This window comes from Diceros bicornis, chromosome 19 (genome assembly GCF_020826845.1).
Source record: "Diceros bicornis minor isolate mBicDic1 chromosome 19, mDicBic1.mat.cur, whole genome shotgun sequence".
Lineage (NCBI taxonomy): Eukaryota > Metazoa > Chordata > Mammalia > Perissodactyla > Rhinocerotidae > Diceros > Diceros bicornis.
The window spans coordinates 15,866,110-15,892,804 of NC_080758.1; the positions used below are offsets into that span (position 1 = coordinate 15,866,110).

Here is a 26,695-nt window from a genome sequence, read left to right on the forward strand (position 1 = left end):
CTTGGCACCTCTCAGTCCTTCACTGCCCACATTAAAATACACCTCGGGGCAGCCCGGTGGCATAGCGGTTAAGTTCTCGCTGTCCGCTTCGGTGCCCGGGGTTTGCCGGTTGGGATCCTGGGCACGGAACTACTGACTGCTCCTCAAGCCCTGCTGAGGTGGTGTCCCACATAGAAGAACTAGAAGGACCTACAACTAGGATATACAACTATGTACTGGGGCTTTGGGGAGAAAAAAGAAAAAGAGGAAGATTGGCAACAGATGTTTGCTCAGGTTCAATCTTCCTCAAAAAAAAAAAAAATACACCTCCATTTCCTGTTGCTTTTCTTTCCTAAATATCTTTCCAATACACCATTCCTGTTTCCTCCACCATTTCTCCCTTGGCTCCTAGAGGAGTAGCCTTCTATCTGGTTTTCCTGTACTCACTCTGGCCCTGCTACATTCCAGTCCCCACACAGCAGGCAGTCGTCAGTTCAAAACGCAAGTCTGATGTGCCACCCCCTGCTTAAATCTCTCCATTGTTAGAATAGAATCTAGGCGCTGATGCCTGAGCTGAGTCCAGAGGAACTGAGATCAACAAGCAGAGAAGAGGGGGAAGGGCACGTGCCAAGGGATGGAGGGATGAATAATCCAGACACATTCAGGTTTCCCTGTCAGGGGAAATACCTAAAGCACTGCCTCTGCTCTTGTTATTGGGATCTCAAAACACCCCTGTGAAAAAAATACAGTAAGCAGCTTTCCTACTATTTTACGAGCAAGGAAACTAGTTTGTGGGAGGGAACAAGTGCAGTGGGTAAGAGCACAGGATGGCAGTCAGACCCTCTTGGGTTGCGAACTTAGCTTTGCATCCAGGCAGCTGTGTAAACACTTAACTTCTGTGATCCTTGAATTCCTTGCCTATTAGATAGGAATAATGACTCCCTACCTCTAATGAGATAATTCATATAAAACGCTTAGTACAAGTTTTCGGCACTTGGAAGAAGTTCGATAAATATTAGCTGTTTTGATTATACAAATACATTCTGAGAAAAGGAGGAAACTGCTTCCTTCCACAAATTTCTGAAATTATAGGAAGTACACCCTAATAGTTAATACTTCTACATAGCTTATTATGTACCTGTTGGTATTATAAATGCTTTGTATATATTAACTCTTTTTATTTATTTATTTATTTATTTATTTATTTTTCCCCCAAAGCCCCAGTAGATAGTTGTATGTCATAGCTGTACATCCTTCTAGTTGCTGTACGTGGGACACGGCCTCAGCATGGCCGGAGAAGCGGTGTGCACCCGGGATCCCAACCCGGGCCGCCAGCAGCGGAGCGTGCGCACTTAACCACTAAGCCACGGGGCCGGCCCAACTCTTTTAATCCTCTTAACAATCCTGTGAGGTAAGTACTACTATTATTTCCATTTTACAGATACAGAAACTGAGATACAGAGAGGTGAAGGGACTTGTCCAAGGCCATACAGCGAGTAAGGGATGGGACTGGAATTCGAAGCCAGGTAGGCTGCTTCCAGACACTGTGTTTGTAACCACTACTCCCAGCCTGTTCCTCTTTTATCCTGTTGCAGTTTTAATCTTCTAAGAAACATTTTGGTCAGTTTGATTCTTATTCCTCATTAACAGATAGAGTAGATACTTGGTCCCATTTCCTGGCACAGAGGAATGAGGCTAAGTCAGGAGTACAGTAGGTGAGAGCTCAGCTCCCAATGTCACCTCCCCCCTTTCAGGCTTATCCTTGGGAACAGGACTCCATAGATTTTTCTGAGCTGTCCTCAAGATGGTGACAGATCAGGAACCTCTGTCCCTTCTCTTTGCCAGATATTTGCCACGTGAAGGGGTGGAGAGAGAAGAAGCATCTAAGCTAGAAATAATTCAGGGGGCTAAGCTAGAAGGGTGTCAGCCAAGAGAAAGACCCAGGCAGCAGACCCAGGAGTGGATGGCAAAAGGAGTTGAAAGAAGCAGTGAAAAAGTAGACGGCTTAGACTTCTGGCTTCCATCTAGGATGCAGAACGCTGGGAATAGCATCATTACCACAGTAATAACAATTTAAAGAAATTGTTAGGTAATCTATAAATTATAACTTTTGTCAAACCCATTAGAGAGCTGAGGTTGAAGAGCAACCAATTAACCTGAATTCCAAAGAAGAACAGGAGCCTCCAGGAAGAAGTGGGATGCAGGCACTGGCACATTTATGAAGGGGGAAGGAGACGAGGTCTCCATGGAAGCAGGTAAGAAGAGTTCAGCTTCAGTTTTTATTTTATTTCAGCTAAATGCCCAGTGTGGCTAGCATGAGAGTATAGAATCTGTGAGAGTCACAACAAAACCCAAACCTAGTTCAACTCCTGACAAGAGGGACTCAATCCTCCACACTAACAGCTTGAGAAAAGAAGAGATATGACAATTTCCAGGCATAAATAATATTGACCACGGTTTTTACTGTTCTACACATTATGTCCAGAAGTCAATCAAAAATTACAACACACACACAAAAAGCAACTTAATAAAACAAAAACCAAAAAACAAAACCCTTTTGTCAATAAACAAAGGAATTAACAGAACTAGACTCAAGACTCAGATAACTCTCTGGAGTTATCTGACAGATAATTTGAAACAACTATAACAGGGCCAGCCTGGTGGCTTAGCAGTTGGGTGCACGCGCTCCGCTACTGGCGGCCCAGGTTCGGATCCTGGGTGCGCACCAACACACCACTTCTCTGGCCATGCTGAGGCCGCGTCCTACATACAGCAACTAGAAGGATGGGCAACTATGACATACAACTATCTACTGGGGCTTTGGGGAAAAAAAAAAAAAGGAGGAGGATTGGCAATAGATGTTAGCTCAGAGCCGGTCTTCCTCAGCAAAAAGAGAAGGATTAGCACGGATGTTAGCTCAGGGCTGATCTTACTCACAAAAAAATAAAAAAATAAAACAACTATAACAATATGTGAAAGGCTCTGTTGGAAAATATGGACAACATGCATAAACAGAAGGGCAATTTTAGCAGAGAGATGGAGACTATAAAAAGAGTCATATGGAAAATGGTAGAAATTTAAAAAACATGTAACAGAGATGAAGAATCCTTTGGCAGGCACATCAGTAAACTCAACACAGCTGAGGAAAGAATCAGTAAACTTGAAGATAGGTCAACAGAGACTACTCAAACTGAAACAGAAAGAGAAAAAAGAGTGAAACAAAAAACCAGAAGATCCAAAGCTAACATATGTGTAATTTGAATCCCAGAAGGAGAAGAGATAGAGCTAGAAACACACACACGTATAGTTGTAGAAATAATGGCCAATAATTTTCCAAAAATAATGAAAGAACCACAGAGCCATAAAACTCACAGAATCCAAAAAACATTAAATACCAATACACAAGCACACAGACACACATGTAAGCACACACACAAACAAAAAATATGATCTATCATATTCAAACTGTTGAAAACCAAAGATAAAGAGAAAATCTTGAAGACACATGGAGGAAAAAGACACACTGTCTACAGAGGAACAAAGATATAAGTTACAGCAGACTTCTCGTTAGAGATTAAGTTATATGACCTGAAGATAATAGAGTGATATCTTTCAATGCTGAAAGAAAAAAACTGTCAACACAGAATTCTATACCCAGCATAAATATCCTCCAAACATGAAAGAGATTCAAACACTTTGTTTCAGATGAACAAAAACAGAAAATTCCTTCCCAGCAGATCAGCACCACAAGAAATGGAAAGGAAGTTCTGGAGGCAGAAAGAATACCATACCAGAGAGAAACCTGGATCTACCTAAAGAAATGAAGATCTCTGGAAATGGAAAGAAAAAGGTAAATATAAAACATTTTTCTGTTTTTAATGTTTTTAATCACCTTAAAAGATAATTAATTGACTGTCTAAGGCAAAAGAGTAGCAATACTTTGTGGGTATATAGCACATATACTAGTAAAATGTATGATGATAACAATAGTAAAATGATGGGATGAGGAATTGGAAATATACTGTTAAAGGGTCCTTCTGCTGTATAAAAAGCGGTATAATATTATTTGAAGATTGTGATTAATTGAAGGTATATATTGTAAATGCAAGGGCAACCACTAAAAAAATTTTTAAAAGGGGTATAAATAACAAGCCAGTAGTGGAGATAAAATGGAATCATAAAAATATTGGGAGGCATCCTCCCTGGCCCTCTTTGTGCTCAACATGGCTTGTTGAGTATATTAAGATTGCAGGGGTCTGAATTCTCTTTCACTGGGGCCCTTGCTCAAGACTGTTACTACAACTGGCAATTTTGAGAGATGAGATCATGACTTTCTCAGACAAAGGCAGGCTTGCTTACTGCTTGCTGTGAAAGTGCTGGGGCTCGGTTCCTCAGCCACAGCACATACCCACCGTGTGTGTACTGTGCCTCTGGGACAGTGTATCACTTGTTGGATTTAGCGCCACACTGGTGTTCCTGTTGCTTGGGGTGCTATGAGTAATAAACTGTCTCCATCAGATGCATAAGTCTTACTGTCTACTTTTGGTGCCCAATAGGTTGAGGTTTTTCCCTGAGAAAACATAATTAATCCAAAGTAAGGAAGAAAGAGAGGAAAACCAAGAAAAAGCACAGATGGAAAAATAGAAAACAAATAGCAAGATGGAAGATTTGAATCCAATTTAATGTATCAATGAAAGACAACCAATTAAAAGACAGACCAGTAGATTGGGGAAAAAAGCAAAAGGCAATAATACACTGTCTACAAGAAACCCAGTTTAACTATAAAAAAATATATGGGTTAAAAGTAAATGGATGGAACAAGATACACCATACAAATAATAATCAAAGCAAATTGGAGAGGCAGTATTAATATCAAAGTAGACTTCAAAAGGACTATTAGCAATGATGAAAAGGGATTTTATATAACAATAAAAGGTTCAATTCACCAAGAAGACTTAACCATAAATGTGTATACATCTAATAACAGAGCTTCAGAAATACGAGGTAAAAACCAATAGATCTGGAGCCGGCCTGGTGGCGTAGCAGTTAAGTTTGCACGTTCTGCTTTGGTGGCCTGGGGTTCCCTGGTTTGGATCCTGGGCGCGGACCTACTCACCACTCATCAAGCCATGCTGAGGCAGCATCCCATATAGAAGAGCTACAACTCTACAACTGTGATACACAACTATGTACTGGGGCTTTGGAGAGGAAAAAAAGAAAAAAAAAGAGGAAGATCGGCAACAGATGTTAGCACAGGGCCAATCTTTCTCAAAAAAAAAACAATAGATCTAAAGTAAGAAAGAGAAAAGTCTATATTACAGTTAGAGAAGTCAACGCTTCTCTCTCAGTAATCAATAAAACAAGTAGGAAAAAACGAAGGCTATAGAACACCTGAACATGATGGGCTAACTTCTTCTGATTGACATTTTTATAACACTTGTCCCAACAACAGCAGAATAAGCATTCTTTTCAACTGCACATAAAACATTCACCAAGATACATCATATTCGGGGGCCGGCCCTGTGGTGTAGCGGTTAAGTGCAGGCTCTCCACTGCTGGTGGCCCGGGTTCAGATCCTGGGTGCACACCGATGCATTCCTTGTCAGGCCATGCTGTGGCGGCATCCCACATAAAGTGGAGGAAGATGGGCACAGATGTTAGCCCAGGGCCAGTCTTCCTCAGCAAAAAAGAGGAGGATTGGCATGGATGTTAGCTCAGGACTGATCTTCCTCACACACACACAAAAAAATACATCATATTCTGGGCCATAAAACAAACCTCAGCAAATTGAAAAGAATTAAAATCATACAAAATATGTTTTATGACTATAAAAGAATTAAAATACTAATAATAACAGAAAGATATCTGGAAAACACCCAAATACTTGGAAATAAAAATACAACGCTTCAGGGCCGGCCCCATGGCTTAGCGGTTAAGTGCGCGCACTCCGCTGCTGGCAGCCCGGGTTCGGATCCCGGGCGCGCACCGACTCACTACTTCTCCGGCCATGCTGAGGCCGCGTCCCACATACGGCAGCTAGAAGGACTTGCAGCTATGACATACAACTATCTACTGGGGCTTTGGGGGAAAAAAAAATAAATAAATAAAATTAAAAAAAAAAAAACAACGCTTCAAAATAACCCATGAGTCAAAGATGAAGTCCAAAAGGAAATTATAAAAAAAGCTTGAATTGAATAAAATTGAAATGCAGCAGCCAGCCACCTACCTCCCAATGTTCCTTGCCTTCTGTTTGTTCATACTTTTGTGTAGAACTCTCCTACGCTCTATCAAGGTTACTCTATGTGACCAATAAGACATGGCAGAAATGATGGTATATCGCTTCCAAAATTAGGATTAAAAAAAACAGGACCGCAGCTTCCATCTTGGGTGTGTGTTCTCTATTGGTAGGATCATGCACTCTGGGGGAAGCAAGCTATTATGTTGTCAACAGCCCTACAGAGAGGCCCACGTGGCAAGGAACTGAAGATTCCAGCCAACAGCCAAAGAAGAGAGGCCTGCCAGCAGTCACATGCAAGAGCAGGGAAATAGACGCCCTGGCCCTAGTAGAGCCTGGAGATGACTCCAGCCCTGGTCGGCGGCTTGACTGCAATCTCATAAGACTGAGGCAGAACCACTCATCTAGAGCATTCCTGGATTCCTGATGCTCAAAACCTTTGAGGTTTGAGATAATAAATACTTCTTGTTGTAAACTGCTAAATTTGGGGATAATTTGCAATGCAGCAATAGATATCATATAGAGATTTTGGTACTGGGGTAGAGTGTTGCTGTAACAGCTCTAACATGAGAGCGGCGTTAGAACTGAGCCAGAACTGGGCCGTAGACTTTGAGAAGAGTAGTGAAAGCCTAAAGTGCCTTGAAAAAGTTGTTAATGGAAGCCTCAGGCCTTTGATAAGGCTGCAGTCAGGGCATAAAAGAAAGTGAGGTGAATATTATCAGAGGCTGGAGGAAGAGGAATTCTTGTTATGTTGGGGCGCAAAGTTTAGCAACCCTGTTGCCTGTAGTAAAGTGGAAAGCAGAAAATGTGCCTAATGAATTTGGTGATCTAGCTAAGGATATTTCCAAGTCAAGTGTTGAAGTGGTATCTTCCTACCCCTTACAGTAAAATGCAAGAGAAGAGAGAAACTAAAGCAGCAGTTCTCAAGTGACTTGATGTTGCCTCCAGGGGGCCATTTGGCAAAGTCTGGAGACATTTTTGGTTGTCAAAACTGGAGAGGCTACTGCTGGCATCTATTTAGTAGAGGCCAGGGATGCTGCTAAATATCCTACAATGCTCAAGACAAACCCCTCTCACCACCACCTCTTCCCCCCACATCAAAGAATTATCCTGCTCAAAATGTCAATAGTGCTGAGGTTGAGAAACCCTGAACCAAAAGGAAGGACTGTTAAATATGAAGGAGCCAAGAATTCATGGTAGAAAATTCTCAGCCTCTCCAAATGGCAAGTGATGGTAAAATAAGAAATAGTTTCCTAGGGGCCGGCCTGGTGGTGTAGTGGTTAAGTTTGCATGCTACGCTTTGGCAGCCCGTTGTTCGCAGGTTCAGATCCTGGCTGTGGACCTACACACCACTTATCAAGCCATGCTGTGGTGGTGCCCCACATATAAAGTAGAGGAAGATGGGCATGGATGTTAACCCAGGGCCAATCTTCCTCAGCAAAAAGAGGAGGATTGGCAACAGATGTTAGCTCAGGGCTAACCTTCCTCACCAAAAAAAAAAAAAAAAGGAAAAGAAAAAAGAAATGGTTTCCTAGCAGAGCTCAAATCCAGGGCATTGCCAGAAAAATATGGTCCAAAAATGAAACTGAGAATGTGCCTATAAAATCTTTTGTTTACATCTCAGAAAGATTTAAGGGAATGCCTCAGAGTACTATTCAGTCGGATAAAAGACCTCTAAAGAAATTATAGGTGTGCCTCACAGATGCTGTGAATCAAACAATAGGGATTCTAGAAAGCTTAAAGGTATTGTCCCTTAGCCATTTCAGCAGAAGCCTAGTGTAGAGAAGGGTTGATCTCAAAGAAACTGTGGACATGGTTTTTGTCTAATAGAGTAGAATAAGATTCAGAGTGATCCACAAGTTCTTAAAAGGATTACATATCCAGAAACATCTCCAGCTTGGACTTATAGGGATAAAGAGAGTAAAAAATAAGAAGAGGGTCTCCATGCCCTATGATCCAGCCATCCCACTACTGGGAATCTATCCAAGGCACCTGAAATCAACAATCCAAAGAGGCTTATGCACCCCTATGTTCATTGCAGCATTATTCACCATAGCCAAGAAGTGGAAGTGTCCCTCGACTGACGATTGGATTAAGAAAATGTGGTATATATATATATATACAATGGAATACTACTCAGCCATAAAAAAAGACAAAATCGTCCCATTTGCAACAACATGGATGGGCCTGGAGCGTATTATGTTAAGTGAAATAAGCCAGAAAGAGAAAGACAAACACTGTATGATCTCACTCATATGTGGAATATAAACCAACACATGGACAGAGAAAACTGGACTGTGGTTACCAGGGCAGTGGGGGTGGGGGGTGGGCACAAGGGGTGAAGGGAGTCATATATGTGGTGATGGACAAACAAAAATGTACAACCCAAAATTTCACAATGTTAGAAACCATTAAAACATCAATAAAAAAAAAAAAACTGCAAAAGAAAAAAAAAAAAAAAAGAGGGTCTCCAGTTCTGAACAAGATGGAGTAGATGCATTCCTCTCTATCCCTTCCACTAAGTACAGCTGAAAATGCTGGACATTATATACAAAACAAACATAAAAAGGCAGACCAAGCAGGAACCTCAGTACTCAAATGATACAGCAGTGAGTCCCTTGGTTCTCTTTTTGCTAGGGTGCTGAAGAAGCCTGCAACCTGGAAATACCAAACAGGCATAGACAAAAATTGCCCCCATAAAAGCCTGTTCTCTCTTTTCAGAGGACTGGGAAAGGAGCACCCTAGCAAGACAGAAATCTTTTGGGGGGGGGTGTGAGGAAGATTAGCCCTGACCTAACATCCAATGCCAATCTTCCTCTTTTTGCTGAGGAAGATTGGCCCTGGGCTAACATCCGTGCCCATCTTCCTCCACTTTATATGGGACACCGCCACAGTATGGCTTGACAAGCTGTGCGTCGGTCCGTGCCCGGGGTCCGAACCAGCGAACCCCAGGCCGCCGAAGCGGAGCGCATGAACTTAACTGCTACGCCACCGGGCCAGCCCAAGACAAAAATCTTTTGACAATAAATGCCCCACTCCAGCAAAACCTCTCTCCCAACCTCCATGAGCAAAGGCAGAGGGGAAAGCCTAGACTTTAATATTTGTCTTATGGTAACAAGGCACCTCTCCCCCTCACCTCTGGGCGGTGTTAGAGGAGGCTGAGTGGGGAACCTGGGCTTCATCACTGCCCAGAAGTAATGAAGCAACCGTTCCCTTCCCCTACGGGCTGGTGTCAGTGCGGGCCATGTGAGAAGCCTGCACTTTCACTCCCACCTGGTGATAAAGACTTGGTGTCCCCTCTCTCACTGGCCCAGGTCAGCAGAGGCCTACTAAAACAGAGAATTAAATGAGATCCAGAGTCTCATAACATAATTTCTGAAATGTCCAGGTTATAAATGAAAATAACTCAGCATACCAAGACCCAGGAAAATTTCAACTTGGACAAGAAAATACAATCAACAGATGCCAAAGGATCATAATGATGTTGGAATTATCTGATAAGGATTTTAAAACAGTCATTATAAAAATGCTTCAGCAACTAATTAAAAATATTCTTGAAATAAATGAAAAAATTAAAAATCTCAGGAAAAAAATAGAAGATTTAAAGAAGAACCAAATAGAAATCTTAGAACTGAAGAAAAAGTAACTGTACTGGGTTGAATAGTGTCCTCCAAAAATTCATGTCTACCCAGTACCACAGAATGTGACCTTATTTGGAAATAGTGTCTTTGCAGATGTAATTAGTTAAGATGAGGTCATACTGGATTAGGGTGGGTACCAAATACAATAACCGGTATCCTTATAAGAAGACTATGTGAAAACATAGAAAAATACACAGAAGAGAACACCATGTGCAGATGGAGGCAAATATCAGAATGATAAGTCTACAGGCCAAGGAATGCCAAGGATTGCTGGCAGTCACCAGAAGCTAGGAGAGAGGCATGGAACAGATTCTCCCTCGGAGCCTTCAGAAGGAACCAACACCTCAATTTTTGGATTCTTGGCCTCCAGTACTGTGCAAAAAATAAATTTCTGTTGTTTTAAGTTATCAAGTTGGTGGTAATTTGTTACAGCAGCCTAGGAAACTAATACAGAAACCAAAATTTAAAAAAAAAAGCTCACTGGATAGGTTCAATAGAAGACTGACTGAGATAACATATGAAAGGATTGGTGAATTTGAAGATAGAATAGTAGAAATTACCCAATCTGAAAAACAGAGAAAATTAGATTGAAAAAGAAAAAACAAAGCCTGAGAAACCTGTGAGACAATAATAAAAGATTTAACATTTGTGTTACTGGAATCCCAGGTAGAGAAGAAAAAGAGGCGGAGCTGAAAAACATTCAAAAAAATAATGGCTGAAATTTTCCCAAATTTGATGAAGACCTAAACCTACAGATTCAAGATGCTGAAAGGTAAGATGATTTCCCCTTAGGATCAAGAACAGGCAAGGATGTCTGTACTCATCACTTCTATTCCACATGGTACTGGAAGTCCCAGCCAGCACAATAAGACAAGAAAAGGAAATTAAAGGTACATTAGGGAAATGTAGATTAACACTACTGTAAAATACCACTACATACCTACTAGAATGGCTTAAAAAAACCAACCTAATAATACCAAGTGCTGCTGAGGATGTGGAGCAAGTAGACCTCTCACGCATTGTCGGTGGGAATATAAAATGGAACAGTTACTTTGGGAAACTGTTTGGAAGTTTCTTATAAAGTTAAACATGCAATTATTATATGATCCTATAGTCCCACTCCTAGGTATTGACCCAAGTGAAATAAAAACGTATATTCCCGGGGGCTGGCCCGGTGGTGTAGCAGTTAAGTGTGCATGCTCCGCTTCAGCGGCCCAGGGTTCACAGGTTCGGATCCCGGGTGCGCACCGATGCACTACCTGTCAAGCCATGCTGTGGTGGCGTCCCATATAAAGTAGAGGAAGTTGGGCACAGATGTTAGCCCAGGGCCGATCTTCCTCAGCAAAAAGAGGAGGATTGGCATCGGATGTTAGTTCAGGGCTAATCTTCCTCACAAAAAAAAAAGTATATTCCCACAAAAACCTGTACACAAATGCTTTTAGTAACTTTATTCATAACCACCAAAATCCAGAAGCTAGCCCAGATGTCCTTTAATGATTAGATAACAAACAGTGGCATATTTGTTCAATGAAATATTACTCAGCAATGAAAAGTAACAAACTACTGATACACCCAACATGTGCAAATCTCAGATGCATTGTGTTAAGTGATGAAATTCTAGATTCAAAAGACTACATACCGTAGGATTCCATTTATATGATGTTCTGGAAAAGGCAAAGCTACAGGGACTGAAAACACATCAGTTGTTGCCAGAGCCAGGAGTGGAAGAAGGGGTTAACTACAAAGACAGTGGATGAGGGAACTTAGGGGGATTATGAAACCATTCTATATATTGATTGTGGTGGTTATACAATAGTATGCACTTGTCAAAACTCATAGAAGTACACTAAAAAGGGTGAATTTTACCCCAATAAACTTGACTTTAAAGAAACTAAAGTACAAAATGAGAGGAAACAAAACAAAACAAAAGAGTGGAATCTCACACCCATTAGGATGGCTACTATCAAAAAAGAAAATAACAAGTGTTAGTGAGGGTGTGGAGAAACTGGAACTCTTGTGCACTGTTGGTGGAAAGGTAAAATGGTGCAGCCATTGTAGAAAACAGTATGGTGGTTCCTCAAAAAAATAAAAACAGAATTACCATATGGTCCAGCAATTCTACTTGTGGCTATGTACCCAAAAGAATTTAAAGCAGGGTCTTGAAGAGATATTTGTACACCCATGTTCATAGCAACATTATTCACAATAGCTAAAAAGGTGGAAGCAACCCAAGTGCCCACTGATGGATGGATGGATGGATTAAAAAATATGCTATATACGTACAATAGATGTTATTCAGCCTTAAAAAGGAAGGAAATTCTGACACATGCTATAACATGGATGAACCTTGAGGATATTATGCTAAGTGAAATAAGCCAGTCACAAAAGACAAATATTGTATGATCCTACTTAGAGCAGTCAAGGGGGCCAGCCCAGTAGCGTAGCGGTTAAGTGTGTGTGCTCTGCTGAGGCAGCCCAGGGTTCACAGGTTCGGATCCCAGGCACGCACCAATGCACTGCTTGTCAAGCCATGCTGTGCCGGCGTCCCATATAAAGTGGAGGAAGATGGGCACGGATGTTAGCCCGGGGCCAGTCTTCCTCAGCAAAAAGAGGAGGACTGGTGACAGATGTTAGCTCAGGGCTAATCTTCTTCACAAAAAAAAAAAAAAAGAGCAGTCAAATTCATAGAGACAGAAAGGAGAAGGGTGGTTGCCAGGGGCTGAAGGAGGGGGAAATGGAGAGTTGTTTAATGAGTATAGAGTTTCAGTTTTACAAGATGAAAAGAGTTCTGGAGATGGATGGTGGTGATGGTTGCACACCATATGAATGTACTTAACACTACTGACCTATACACTTAAAAATGGTTAAAAAACATTCAAAGAAGATTTAATACCCATCCTTCTCAAACTATTCCGAAAAATAGAGGAAGATGGAACACTTCCTAAATCATTCTACGAAGACAACATCACCTTGATACCAAAGCCAGACAAAGACAATACAAAGAAGGAAAATTACAGGCCAATATCGCTGATGAACCTAGATGCAAAAATCCTCAACAAAATATTGGCAAACCAAATACAGCAATACATTAAAAAGATCATACACCATGATCAAGTGGGATTTATATCAGGGACACAGGGATGGTTCAATATCCGCAAATCAATCAACGTGATACATCACATCAACAAAACAAAGACAAAAAACCACATGGTCATCTCAATAGATGCAGAGAAGGCATTTGACAAGATACAACATCCATTTATGATAAAAACTCTCAACAAAATGGGAATAGAAGGAAAGTACCTCAACATAATAAAGGCTATTTATGACAAACCCACAGCCAACATCATATTCAACAGGGAAAGACTGAAAGCCATTCCTCTGAGAACAGGAACGAGGCAGGGCTGCCCACTCTCACCACTCCTGTTCAACATAGTACTGGAGGTTTTGGCCAGAGCAATTAGGCAAGAAAAAGGAATAAAAGGAATCCAAATAGTTAACGAAGAAGTGAAACTCTCACTATTTGCAGATGACATGATTTTATATATAGAAAACCCTAAAGAATCCATTGGAAAACTATTACAAATAATCAACAACTACAGCAAAGTTGCAGGGTACAAAATCAGTCTACAAAAATCAGTTGCATTTCTGTATGATAATAACGAACTAACAGAAAGAGAGCTCAAAAAGATAATACCATTTACAATTGCATCAAAAAGAATAAAATACCTAGGAATAAATCTTACCAAGGAGGTGAAAGATCTATACAATGAGAACTACAAGACATTATTGAAAGAAATCGATGATGACATAAAGAAATGGAAAGATATCCCACACATGTGGATTGGAAGAATAAACATAGTTAAAATGTCTATATTACCTAAAGCAATCTACAGATTCAATGCCATCCCAATCAGAATCCCAATGACATTCTTCACGGAAATAGAAAAAAGAATACTAAAATTCATATGGGGCAACAAAAGACCCTGAATAGCTAAAGCAATCCTAAGAAAAAAGAACAAGGCAGGAGGCATCACAATCCCTGACTTCAAAACATACTACAAAGCAATAGTAATCAAAACAGCATGGTACTGGTACAAAAACAGACACACAGATCAATAGAACAGAATTGAAAGCCCAGAAATAAAACCACACATATACGGACAGCTAATTTTCGACAAAGGAGCTAAGAACATACAATGGAGAAAGGAAAGTCTCTTCAATAAATGGTGTTGGGAAAACTGGACAGCCACATGCAAAAGAATGAAAGTGGACCATCTGCTATCGCCATTCACAAAAATTAACTCAAAATGGATCAAAGACCTGAAGGTGAGACCTGAAACTATAAAACTCATAGAAGAAAATATAGGCAACACACTATTTGACATTGGTCATAAAGGAATCTTTTCGGATGACATGCCTACCCAGACTAGGGAAACTAAAGAAAAAATAAACAAGTGGGACTTTATCAGATTAAAGAGCTTCTACAAGACAAACGAAACCAGAATCAAGATGAACAGACAACCCACCAGCTGGGAGAGAATATTTGCAAAACAAACATCTGACAAGGGGTTGATCTCCATAATATGTAAAGAACTCACACAACTGAACAACAAAAAAACAAACAACCCGATCAAAAAATGGGCAGAGGAAATGAACAGACACTTCTCCAAAGAAGATATACAGATGGCCAATAGGCACATGAAAAGATGTTCAACATCATTAATCATCAGGGAAATGCAAATCAAAACAACACTAAGATATCACCTCATGCCCGTTAGAATGGCTATAATCACCAAGACAAAAAACAACAAGTGTTGGAGAGGATGTGGAGAAACAGGAACCCTCATACACAGCTGGTGGGAATGCAAACGGGTGTAGCCTCTATGGAAAATGGTATGGAGATTCCTCAAAGAATTAAAAATAGAGATGCCCTATGATCCAGCCATCCCTCTACTGGGAATCTATCCAACGAACCTGAAATCAACATTCCAAAGAGACTTATGCACCCCTATGTTCATTGCACCATTATTCACTATAGCCAAGAAGTGGAAGCAACCTAAGTCTCCCTTGACTGACGATTGGATCAAGAAAATGTAGTATATATATACAATGGAATATTACTTAGCCATAAAAAAAGACAAAATCGTCCCATTTGCAACAACATGGATGGGCCTGGAAGGTATTATGTTAAGGGAAGTAAGCCAGAAAGAGAAAGACAAACACTGTATGATCTCACTCATATGTAGAATATAAACCAACACATGGACAGAGAAAACTATATTGTGGTTACCAGGGGCAATGGGGGTGGGGGGTGGGCACAAGGGGTGAAGGGAGACGTATATATGGTGATGGACAAACAAAAATGTACAACCCAAAATTTCACAATGTTAAAAACTATTAAAACATCAATAAAAAAATGCAAAAAAATGGTTAAGATGGTAAATTTTACGTTATGTGTATTTTACCCCAACTAAGAAAAAAAAGAGTGGCGGTTTCTCACTCAAGAGCCTTGGATTTAGTCCACAAGACTTACCAGCTGTGTGTCACTGGGTAAGTCTCTCTCCCCACCAATGGTTTTTCCAGTGTAAATGGAAGGACCAAACAAGATGGAATATGGAAAACTGCTCTGGGAGCTATTGCTGGGATACAAAGTCTGGCCATGGAGAACTCCCTGCACCCGTGAGGATGAACTGCCTAGGCAGGTGCAGCTTCCAGAGGGAGGGAAGCAAGTGAGAGTAAAAAGTATGGACTTGAACGGAATGGCAGAGGCAGCTGGGCCAGGCTCCCAGCGCCAAGTCTAGCCACCTTGCTTTAATTGCCAGAGCCCTTCAGGGCCCCCTAGACCCTCAGGACAAACTCTGAGGCCCTCAGCCTGGCAGTCAAGCCCTGAGCAGTCTGTGTCCTGCTCAATTCTCCAGTTTCAGCCACTGCCACTCTTGGCCCCTACTTTCTACTACAGCAACATACAACAATAATTCCCTCCCACACCTGTATTTTTAAAATCCCCTCTTTTGAGAATGCCCTGCCCACTTCACACCCCTTTGCCTGGCCAACTTCTACTCCTCCTTCATTCCTCCTCACTGTCTCTATGAAGACTTCCCTGGCCTCCTCAGGCTGCTCCTCTATGTTCCAGCAGCTGCTCGGATGACCCTTATAAATAATGCTATTTATTTCACTTTTTCGAAAAATACTTATTGGGCACCTATTATCTGGCAGACACTATTCTAGGCTCTGGGGTTTATCAATGAATAGAAGAGACAAAAATCCCTGCCCTGGAGGAGCCATACTCTAGGGGTACCCTGGGAGACCCTGGGCCTGTGGACTTCTTGCAGGGAGGCATGCTATGCCTATAATGCTGCTGTCCTCAGGGCCCACACACAGTGAGCCCCCAGCCCTTGGCGCCCGGGGGCTGAGTGGCAGGTGTAGATGATTCTGATGCAGCCCGCCAGGCAGAGTCCAGTAGAGTCCAGCTGATAAGAGCTGAAACTGTGCTGGCAAGGAGAGGATGCCTGAGCAGGCAGAGGAGGCAAGGAGTATTGGGGTAGACAGGAGGGAGAGAGGAGACAGAGTGTCCTCCGTGTCTTCCCTCCCGAGTCACCTCCTCAGGTTCTTCCCTGGGCCCCAGCATGTAAGCAGCTGTTCCACAGTCTAGGCTCAGTCGTCACCCCTAAAAGGCAGAGCTAAGCCCTCTGTCTGCAGGCACACCTCTCTGCCCTAGAAGTGGTGTGGTGTGGAGTGGTTCCCATACTTGGTTGCATATCAGATTGGCTGACTGAATGGGATGGTGCCTGAAAAGTTGTTTTTCACAACCTCTTCAAATTATTCTGATGCAGCCAGGCAGGCAGAATATTCAGAGCAGGCTGAGTCGGTAAAGTCTCCCATGATCCATCCCAACCCTTCACCACAGCTCCCTCTCTGCCCTCATCTCCTGCCACCACCACTCTCCCTTCCCTCACCTCCTTCAAGTCTCTGCTCAGATCTCATCTTGTTGGTGAATCTTTCCCATTCTACCCTTTCTAATGTAGCAAACCTTCCCCCTTCGTTCTCCCTGTCCCCTCTGCCCTGTTTACCTTTTGGTAAAGTAAACACACTTATTTCCATCTGACATACAGTGGTGTGCTGGAACTGACTCATAAGGCTTTCAAAAGCCTATTACATTTTTAGGAACTTGGCTGGCTGGTTGTTAAGCATAGCTATCATTAAAAATCAAATTATAGGGGCCGGCCCGGTGGCACAAGCGGTTAAGTGCGCGTGCTCCGCTGCGGCGGCCCGGGGTTCGCCAGTTCGGATCCCAGGTGCGCACCAATGCACTGCTTGGCAAGCCATGCTGTGGCGGCGTCCCATATAAAGTGGAGGAAGATGGGCACAGATGTTAGCCCAGGGCCCGTCTTCCTCAGCAAAAAAAAAAAAAAGAAAAAAGAAAAAGAGGAGGATTGGCAGATGTTAGCACAGGGCTGATCTTCCTCACACACAAAAAAATCAAATTATACAAATTTAATTAAATTAATGATATTAAAAACAAGGGCGAAAAATGCTCAAACTCATCACTTTCTATTTTTTTACTACTTTTTACTATTATCTATGTTCTTGAGAGTCTTTACATCTGTAGAAATATAGTAGAAATATATAGTAGACAATGGTATGCTCCTGTGCATGTCTGTTCAATTCTGCATTCATTGGTAGCTTAAAATCGGTAGGAGTATTTACATCACAGAAATGAGTAAACATGATAAATCAGGTTTTGATTTATTGTTTTGTTGACTGTATACACCAGGGGGTGGTGATGGGCCAAATGTGGCCCATCAACTAATTTTGTAAATAAAGTTTTATTGGAACACAGCCATGCCCACTCACTTACATATTATCTCTGGCTGCTTTCACACTACAAGAGCAGAAGTGAGCAGTTGCAACTCTGTGGCCTGCAAAGCCTAACACAATCACCATCTCACCCTTTACAGAAGAAATTTGCTGACCCCTGGTCTAGCCTTAAGAAAGTAATGGAGGAGATTTTTTTTTTGTGAGGAAGATCAGCCCTGAGCTAACATCCATGCTAATCCTCCTCTTTTTGCTGAGGAAGACCAGCTCTGAGCTAACATCTATTGCCACTCCTCCTCCTTTTTTTTTTCCCCCCAAAGCCTCAGTAGATAGTTGTACGTCCTAGTTGCACATCCTTCTAATTGCTGTATGTGGGACGCAGCCTCAGCATGGCCGGAGAAGCGGTGCGTCGGTGCGTGCCTGAGATCCGAACCCAGGCCACCAGTAGCGGAGCGCATGCACTTAACCACCAAGCCATGGGGCCGGCCCAAGGAGATGTTAATAATGCACATTAAATGTAAACATGTGTCCCATCTATAGCATTACATTGTAAATAGCAACACACACCAAAAAGGTGAAAAAAGAAATTGAGAAAATAGACTTCCTATATTTGAAAACTGTGATCTAATACAGCAAATAAGTTGCTCGTGTCATTGATGAATGAAGGGAATTCCAACATCTTTGTTCTTTCACTTTTTCACTTTCTTCTTACTCTTTAATGTAAATGAAAATAGCAACATTCACGTTGGAACTACACTTATTCATCAATTTACAACCACAGGCGGGCTAACAAGAGTTAGGCAAAATTCCAGAAAAGTACTCTGTAAGAATTAACTGGCTATCTGGAATTTATAACAAAGATTAGATTTAGATTTAGATTTCTATCAGTAAAATTTATGATAAACACACACACATCTATACACCCTTTGTTTCAGAGAGCCAATTATTAAACATTTACAAGCACACACTGTTTTGTTTCCCATCCACTAAAAGGTTAATTTCTTGAGGGTAAGAACTTTCTTTTATTCCAGCACTGAGGACAGCCCCTGAATGTAGCCGCTGCACAGTCAACATAGGTGACCAGGATGAACAGATGAGCAGAGTGGGGAACCGCTAGCTTTATGAGTTGACTGTTAGCCCTTAGATTTCCAGCTCCACCATTATCTAGCTATGTGGCCTTGAGCAAATTAGCCTCTTTGAACCTTGGCTTCTTCATTAAAAAAGAGAGAATAATCCTCTTACCTCACGGGGAGGTGGTGACAACATATGCCCTTGCCTGGTACCTACTAGGCTTCTCCACTGGTGGGAGTTTCCTCCTCACCCTCCACCCCTGCCACACACATGTTCCCTGGAGACCCAGCCCCGCTGCTGTAACACATTTCAGTGATGTCACAGGTCCCCTCCCTGGGAGCCCCAGCGCAAGCATCCTGATGCGCAGCCTGAGTGCTGGCTGAACTGAGAGGGGCAGGACACAGGCAGTGCCGGGTACCAGTCTTGCTCCATCTGTCTTTGAGGCCTCACACCCCCAGCATGAGTCCATCGGCAAAGAAGAGGCCCGAGAATAGAGTGATTTCCAAGGTTGGACTTGGGACTGGACCTAGACGGGACCTGAACAAAGAGTCCAAACACATCGAGAGCAGACACCTTCCAGCCTGGGGAGAAAGGGAGAGGTGAAGGGCAAGGGAGGTCGGGAGACTTAGAATGGTCTTCCCATTTCTGCTCCCAATCCAAGGTGACAAAATTCCCAGTCTAGGGTTGGTCAAATCATGCTTAGCTAAATGGAGAGGCATAATGGAGGTGTTCAGGGGCATTCCTCCTGTGTTAGTGCTATTTCTCTCTCTGTCTCTCAGATGCAAGATAAGGAACCACAGGACAAGATTCAGCAGCCTGTCAGCAAAGTACTTGAGCGGAACCGACTTAAAATGGTGAGATGCCCCATTTTGGTCCCATTGTAGGAGAGCCTGAGCTCCCACGTAATGCTGCTCCTGGTTGGCAGGCTGAGTGACCCAGAAGGAGTCACCAGGCCAAGCCTTGAGCTGAGTTGAGCCAAAGTCTAGGTGGGGTGTGGGAGGCTATCCCAGGAAAGCTGAAGCTTCTGTTTTTCTGGTTTCTTGACCTTGGCAGGTGTTAAAAAACTTGTCGCTCTTGAGGCTACTCAAGAGCTCGAACCCCCGGATCCAAGAACTGTATAGCCTGGCCAAAAGGTGTTGGAATTCACTGCTCAGAGTTCCGAAGATCCTCAGGATCTCCTCTGGGTGAGCTCGGCCCACTCATGGCCCCCAGCAGGGACCCAAGAGCTATCTTTCCTAGGAACAGGCACTGTGCTAAGGAATTTAGAAAACCTAATTTTCACAAAGGCTCTGTGAGAAAGGTATTTATTGGCCCTATGTCACTAACAGGGAGCTGAGGCTCAGGAGATAAAGTGACTTCTCCAGGTTAACTGAACTGATAAGTGGCAGAGCTAGGATCTGAAGCATTCCTGCCTGATACCAGAGCTATGGTCATAAGCATGGTCATAATCATCCAGTTATGGGACTAGCCACCACCTGGGGCACTGAGCAAGAGGGGCCCCTCCTCCTGCTCCCCCTCTCAAGTCAACACAACCTCGAGATTCACCTGCAGACCAGTCATCTTGCTGAGGCTCAGTTTCCTCATAAGTCACATCAGAATGTTAAGAAAGCTAACATTTATTAAGTACCTGCTAAGTGCCAGGTACTATGCTAAGTACTTTACAAGCATTTCCCCATTTAGTTTATTCTTCACAATGATCCTGTTAAGTAGACAAAATTATCCCAGTTTTACAGATGAGGAAACTAAGGCTCTGAGAGGTTAAATTTCTTGTCCCAAATCGCACAGATGGTAAGGGGGCAGAAGGGAATTTGAATCCCAGTTTGTCTGTCTCAAAAGCCTGTGCTCTCCAAGCTGCTCTGCCACTTCACTGCCTCCTGCTTTGCAGGACCTGTTGTGAGGGTCCTGGGCATGCCACATAGTGGGCACTCAATTAACGGTGGCCATTATCATCAGCAGCATTGTCATTACCGTGAGTCCAAGGCATCACCCCTCTTCACACGCACTCAGCTAGGACAGTGCTGCCACTTTGCAAGGGGCCCAATCTATTACAGACACCCTTTGGGAAAGTCTCCTTCCAGCATTTAATCCTCTGGGTAACTCTGCCTCCCTCAGGTGGCCTCCCTGACGCAGGCAGTCAGGAAACACTGAACCAGAAGGGTCAGGCTCATTTAGTCCCACAGTTTTCCATCCTTTTTAAAGCAGTGAACCTCTCTTCAAATATCTGTCCCCAAGCTCCAGTTGTGTGTGTGTGGGGAGGGGAGGTTGTTATCCTATCCTGTTATCCTTGCGAGGAGGGGGTCGGCATTTGAGATACCTCCTCAGAACCCTAAAGTTTCTTGGAACACAACTTGAAAAAAACACTGGACTAGTTCACCCCATCAACTGAAATCTAGAGGCAGAACCCTAACTTAGTGGCTGAGGCAGATAATATATATTCCTAGGCGTCCTATGTCATTGCCTTTCACCTTTCCAACCTCCCAGATCCCTTCTGCCAATACTCATCACATCCCCTGCCCCAGGCACAAGGCCTCTGGGTGGTAGAGATGTTTCTTTTCAGGCCCTCTCTAGCTTTCTGAACAGGCTCCTCTAGCTAGCTGCATAGCACCTGTCTCAGGGCCAGGCTAGAGAACCAGGGCCTTAGTCCTGCTCTGCTCACTGCCATTCTTCTCCCTGCCAGGAACAACGATGGCTGCGATAAAGTGGAACAAAACAATGAAGAGCTCCAGGAGGCTGGGTGCTCCAAGAAGAAACTGGAGTCCAAGAAATTAGAGTCCATAGAGGAGGAGGAGGAAGCTGCGTCTCCTAAGGAGACACAGCCCATGGAGGAGGTGGGGCAGAAGAACAAGGCCCAGCAGTCACCTGCAGCAGTGCCACAGAAAGAAGAGCAGGTCGAGCCTGAGGTCCCAACGACATCAAGGAGTCATGGCCTGACCCCTTGCCCTGGAGCCCAGAGGAAGCAGCCACCCACTGGGGGCTCCCGAGTCGTCTTCCTCAAGACCTACCTGCACAGAACTCCCATGGAGGATGGGAAGCAGCTGGAAGCAGCTAACCAGTGGGTCTGGTTTGAGGGGCTGCCCACACGAGTCCACCTCCCAGGGCCCCGAGTGATGTGCAGATCATCCACCCTGCGCTGGGTCAAGCGCTGCTGCACCCGTTTCTGCTCTGCGTCACTTGAGCTGCCTATGTGCCATCCATACCGGGTGTGACAACGCCACTGCCAGGCCAGGGTGAGACGCAGGCCCCAAGCCAGCCCCAGAGCTGGGCCCCAGGCTTAGAGGGCTCAGGATCCAGAGTCTTGGGGGCTGTGGCTGGCAGTGCGGGGAGGTCCTACCTTCATGCTCAGAGAGGAAAGCCCAGAGAGGAGGAAGCCACTGACCAAGACCACAAGCCATTGACCAAGGAGGGTAGTGGCTAGGCTGGGTCCTCCCAAGATCCAACTAGTTGCTCTGGGGAAGGAGAGGCATTGGAAGTGGGGGTTCTGAGGGGGGTCATCCCATTGCCTGGAGGCCTCAGGAGGGGCCACAAGTGCTTTAGCTCAGAATCTCACAGAAGTCTGAGTAAGAGAGTTTCAGGATTTCTAAATGTGGAGGAGGAGAAGTGGTCAGGTAGGGCTTGGCCACATCCCATCCCATTAGACCAAATCAACTTTCCGTTTATTTATTCATGCTTCAAATAACACTTACCCTGAACAAAAAGTTCCTTAGCGAAAAACAAAAAAGGAAGAAAATACTCCAGCCCCTCCATGAGAGAACTGAGGTCCCAAGAAAGGAAGAGAGTAATGGGTTCGGGGGTCCAGCTGAAAGGGACGCTCCCCTTCACAAAATCCACTTCTCCAACCTGCCAGACATCGCGGCACCTGGTCCCTGAGCCCTCTCCCTGGACGGCAGCGCCTCCTGGGGGCGATCTTAGCTCCTAACTAACACGGAGGTCTCTGCTCGCAGGTGGTGTGACCTTGGATGGGAGCCAGAGGTGTGAGGAGAGGACGGAGACCACTCAACCATCTGAAAGGGAGGGATGGGCGGGAAAATTCGGAAAAAGTCTACAAATAAAATCTCCCATATGGCACTGAAGAATACTACCGCTCGCTCTGCCCGTGTGTCTGGGGCAGGAAAGGATGGAGGACAGAGGCCCTCAGTGGAAGTGGGGAGGGAGAGTGTGCATCACGACTTCAGGCTTCTTCCGCCTCATCCCCAGCGCCCTAAAGTCAGTCTAGAAGCCAGAGCAAAGAAGCCAGCGAGCTGCACCCCTCCCCCACCTCCGCGAGCTAGCCTCCTGAGTGATGCACCCTATGAAGTCACAGAGGGGGAACATTTGTCGGGGGCTTCCTGGTGCCAGGTGCCTCACAATGGCCCTGCAAACCAAGGACACCGCGGCGTCCAGACAGGAAGTCACTTGCCCAGGCTCCCATAGCTAGGAAGTGGCAGAGCAAGTACTCCAATCTAGGTCTGCTGGCTGCTCCCCATTCCAGTTTCCGAAGGAAAGAAAAAGGCGCAATGGAGCATGCAGCCCGTCATGCACGTGCATTGCGAGCTGATTAGGGCAGCATCAGGTGTCGATAAATGGGTGTCAGCTGGGCCTCGAAATGAACCCCTGCCTGAGTCACGGAAAGCACCGAGTCAGGCGGGGAGTTGGCACTGCGTCCCTACTGCTCCTGTGTGACATGGCACGTGCACCCTCCAACCCCAAGCCCTGGTCAACCACAACCGGTCGGGGTCACCCTCGGTCCCTAGGAGCCAAAGGGCCCTGAACATGCAGTTAGGAAGAGGAAAACCTGGGACCTCGGGCGTTCTCCGGATGAAGACTACAATCCGTCGTATTTCCCAGAGCAGGCTGCGCAGAGTGGGCGCCCTAGGGAAAGCAGCGGAGCCTTGAGGGGCGCAGAGCACCACCCCCCGGAGGGACCCAGGGCAGTGATGGAGATCGCCAGATTGGGAGAGCGAGAGAGACAGAGGTGTGGGAGGGGCTGCCCCTGAACCCGCCCGCTGGCCCCCCCCCACCCCGCTCCTCCTGGGTGCTCAGCACCGTGACTGCGCATCCGTGGGGCCGGCGCCGTCAGGAAATGGAACGCGTGTCTCTTGGGGCGGCGCGGACGGGCTGAGCGAGGCCCAGCGCGGGACTGCTCTGCGGCGCCCTGCTGGGCCTCGGTGAGGCGGCCCGGTGCCTCCGCGGCGCGCTCCCCAACTCCCCTGCGGGCCGGCGTCCTGGCGCGGCGCCCCCTTATCCACCCGGCATCCCCTCCGCCCCTGGCACTTCCCGCGCAACCTCCACCCCAGTAACCTCCCTTTCAAGCTGTCTTCCTGCTCAGCTTGCACCCCAGCCCATGTCCTGAGTAGTCTCCATTTCGGTTCCCTTGCTGGACATTATCAATCCCAAAACCTTCGAAAATAACGTCTACTCGGTCCTTCCTCTCAGGCACCTTCCATTCCATCAACTTGCGCGTGAACTTCTGCCCTGCGCGCCATCAGCGGGCGGTCAAGATAGCGCGCTCCCAACCAAAAAACCAAACCCTGTCGGGGGCCCCCTGCACTAGTCTTGATAGGAGCCTAGTCTTCATAGGAACCTACCCAGGGCACCCCAAATGGGGGCTGGAAAGACATGGGCCTGGGGGAGATTGGCAACTTCTGCTTTGCCCCATAGGGAGCCAGAGCCAGCCCGGGCTGCCCACAAGGAATGCCATCAAGGAGACGTGTGCCTGTGTGCCTAGGGAGGGACCCAGCATGGCCAGGGCTCCAGGTGCGCACCTTCCAGCTTTATTCCCACCTGCACTGGTGCTTGGCCTCGGGCCACCTGCCTCCCACAATCCCACAACTGGGGTCTCGCCACTACCACCCTCCCTTTGTTTAACCACTCCAATCTGAGGCCCCTCTTCTGGGCTCAGTTAGATCCTGATTTGGGCAGGAGGCTGCACAGATCTCAGGGATCAGAAACCACCCTAGAAATGGCTCCCTAACAGTTGGCTGGGGGAAAAACTAAAGGGTTTGAGTGAGTGACTTTTAACAAGTCACATGACCTCTCTCAGACTATTTCATCTCTTTATAAAACAGGGATACTAATATCCATTCCAGAGGGCTTTGAGCAAATCAGGCTTGATGTAGGTGAAGCCCACTTGTGGGGTGTTGAACAAATGTTTGGCCTTTTTCCATGCCTGCTCCCTGGCCCTGCACCATAATAAAGCCCCAAGGCCACTACTGGCCCTGTTTCTCACTATGAGCAGCTGCCTAATTGCCTACCTTTAGGGAACTAGCTGCTTGTTAAAAAGCCAATCTTATGTTCACATTCACAACCTTTTGATAAAATAGCATCCGGGTTCTCGAGACTGTCTCTGTCTCAATATAGATCATGTCCCACCAAACATGACCAGAACATGGAAAGAGGATGAGGCTTTTGAGGCAGACAGGCCTAGCTTCTTATCAGCTGTGTGATGTTAGGGAAAGCTGTTTACTCCTAATCCTCAGTTTCTTTGTCTGGAAAATTGAGGAAATAATGGTGTCTATCTCACTGGATCAAGTGAGAATATACATAAATCACTTTGCAGTGCACAGTACACAGGAGCGCAAAACTTGGTGGCTGTACCGAAATCACAGGCAATCCTGTCCCCCATCTAACACTGAAAACACTGAGGCTCAGAAGAAGGTGTCTCCTCTGTAAAACGGGGAGGGGAGAGTGGTGGCCCATAACTACAAGTGCTTAGATTTATGGATCACTTCCTGCCAGGCACGGTGCTAAGTGCTTTCCACGTGACATCGCACTGAATCCTCACAACCACCCAGGGAAGAAGTACTATCCTCAGTTTACAAATGAGGAAACCGAGGTAGGGGAGGTTAAGTAGCTTATCCAAAGTCTCACAGCTGGTAATGGGACTCCAGGACTTCACCCTGCACTCCACTGCAGCTCTCTAAAGCCTTCTAGCATTGGACCCTAGAACTCTCACTGACTGGCCAGGTAGTGGAAGGACAGGAATTAAAACTCCCAGCTCCCTCTACCCTCTCTCGTCTCAATGCTGTTTTCACCACCCTTTACTACTTTCCTACAAAAAACCTCAAGCGAGACAGTGGCTTTTAATTCCCTCTCCACTGAGGGCCCCTCTTGTGCCCTTCATCCACCTCTACACCCCTGCCTCTGAGGCTCTGTGGTCCCTGGGCTACAGATACAGGGAGGAGTTCCACACCTGCGCATCGACGGCCCTCTGGGACTGCCAGGAGGAAGCTACCCTGATCTGGGAGTTACTGAGGAAAAAGCCTAAGAAACTCTGCTTCCAGGGGAGCCTGTTTGAGCTGTGCACCCCCCAGGACTCAGGGGGACCTGGAGCTTCCCACTCTGCCCCCTGGTGTCTGCTGGCTGCCATCCTGGTCCCAGTTTGGCTCTGATCTGGACAGGGCCACCTAGAACTACAAGTTAGAGGCACTCTCTGAGCAAGACATCCCTTTCTCCTTTCCTGTCCTCCCAGGTTACAAACCATCCTAGGACCCAGCTATGCACTGGTCTCCACGTCCTCTCTCTAATGGCCCAAGTTCAGGGGGTGGGAAGGTCTAGACTTCAGACTCCTAGAAAGTCAAGAGATACACCAAGTCAGAGTAGGGTGGAGGTAACTTTCTGATCTGGGTACTGTCCTTTACCCTTTGGAAATAAAAACATTTCTTACATTCCCATGTCCACCTGGAAATCTGTGGCCATATTTAATGTACAGCATATCAGTTTTTCTCAGAAAGCTTGTAATGTTTATAAAGCACTCTACATCCTTAGTATTCAAAACAATACAGTAGGATGAGAAGGTACAAGGTGCAGATTGTTTAACCAATAAGAACTTATACATCCTTAATTATTAATGTCTTCCAAATGAGTTTATTAATATTACTACTGAAGCCCAAACCCTGGCTCTGCCAGCTCCTAACATGGAACCTTGAGCAAGTTCCTTAGCTTCCTCATCTGTGAGATACAGAGGATGATATCC

General features: G+C 45.1%; 2 protein-coding genes across 4 annotated transcripts in view; one reads left to right on the forward strand and one right to left on the reverse strand.

Annotated features, from left to right (window-relative positions):
• DBNDD2 (dysbindin domain containing 2) overlaps positions 1-26,695 on the reverse strand; it is a 35,592-nt gene that overhangs the window by 4,943 nt on the left and 3,954 nt on the right. The gene's annotated exons all lie outside the window — the stretch shown is intronic.
• On the forward strand, positions 1,286-22,751 carry TP53TG5 (TP53 target 5). Of its 3 annotated transcripts, none has more exons than XM_058562611.1 (7): positions 1,286-1,390; positions 2,106-2,234; positions 3,714-3,829; positions 19,524-19,598; positions 19,798-19,928; positions 21,422-21,971; positions 22,686-22,751. In XM_058562611.1, exons 2-6 carry the CDS (start codon positions 2,198-2,200, stop codon positions 21,948-21,950), a joined length of 888 nt encoding a protein of 295 aa, XP_058418594.1. In that variant the 5' UTR covers positions 1,286-1,390; positions 2,106-2,197; the 3' UTR covers positions 21,951-21,971; positions 22,686-22,751. The 3 variants fall into 3 exon arrangements, with proteins under 3 accessions (XP_058418594.1, XP_058418595.1, XP_058418596.1); XM_058562612.1 differs by having other exon boundaries at positions 3,717-3,829; XM_058562613.1 differs by lacking the exon at positions 3,714-3,829.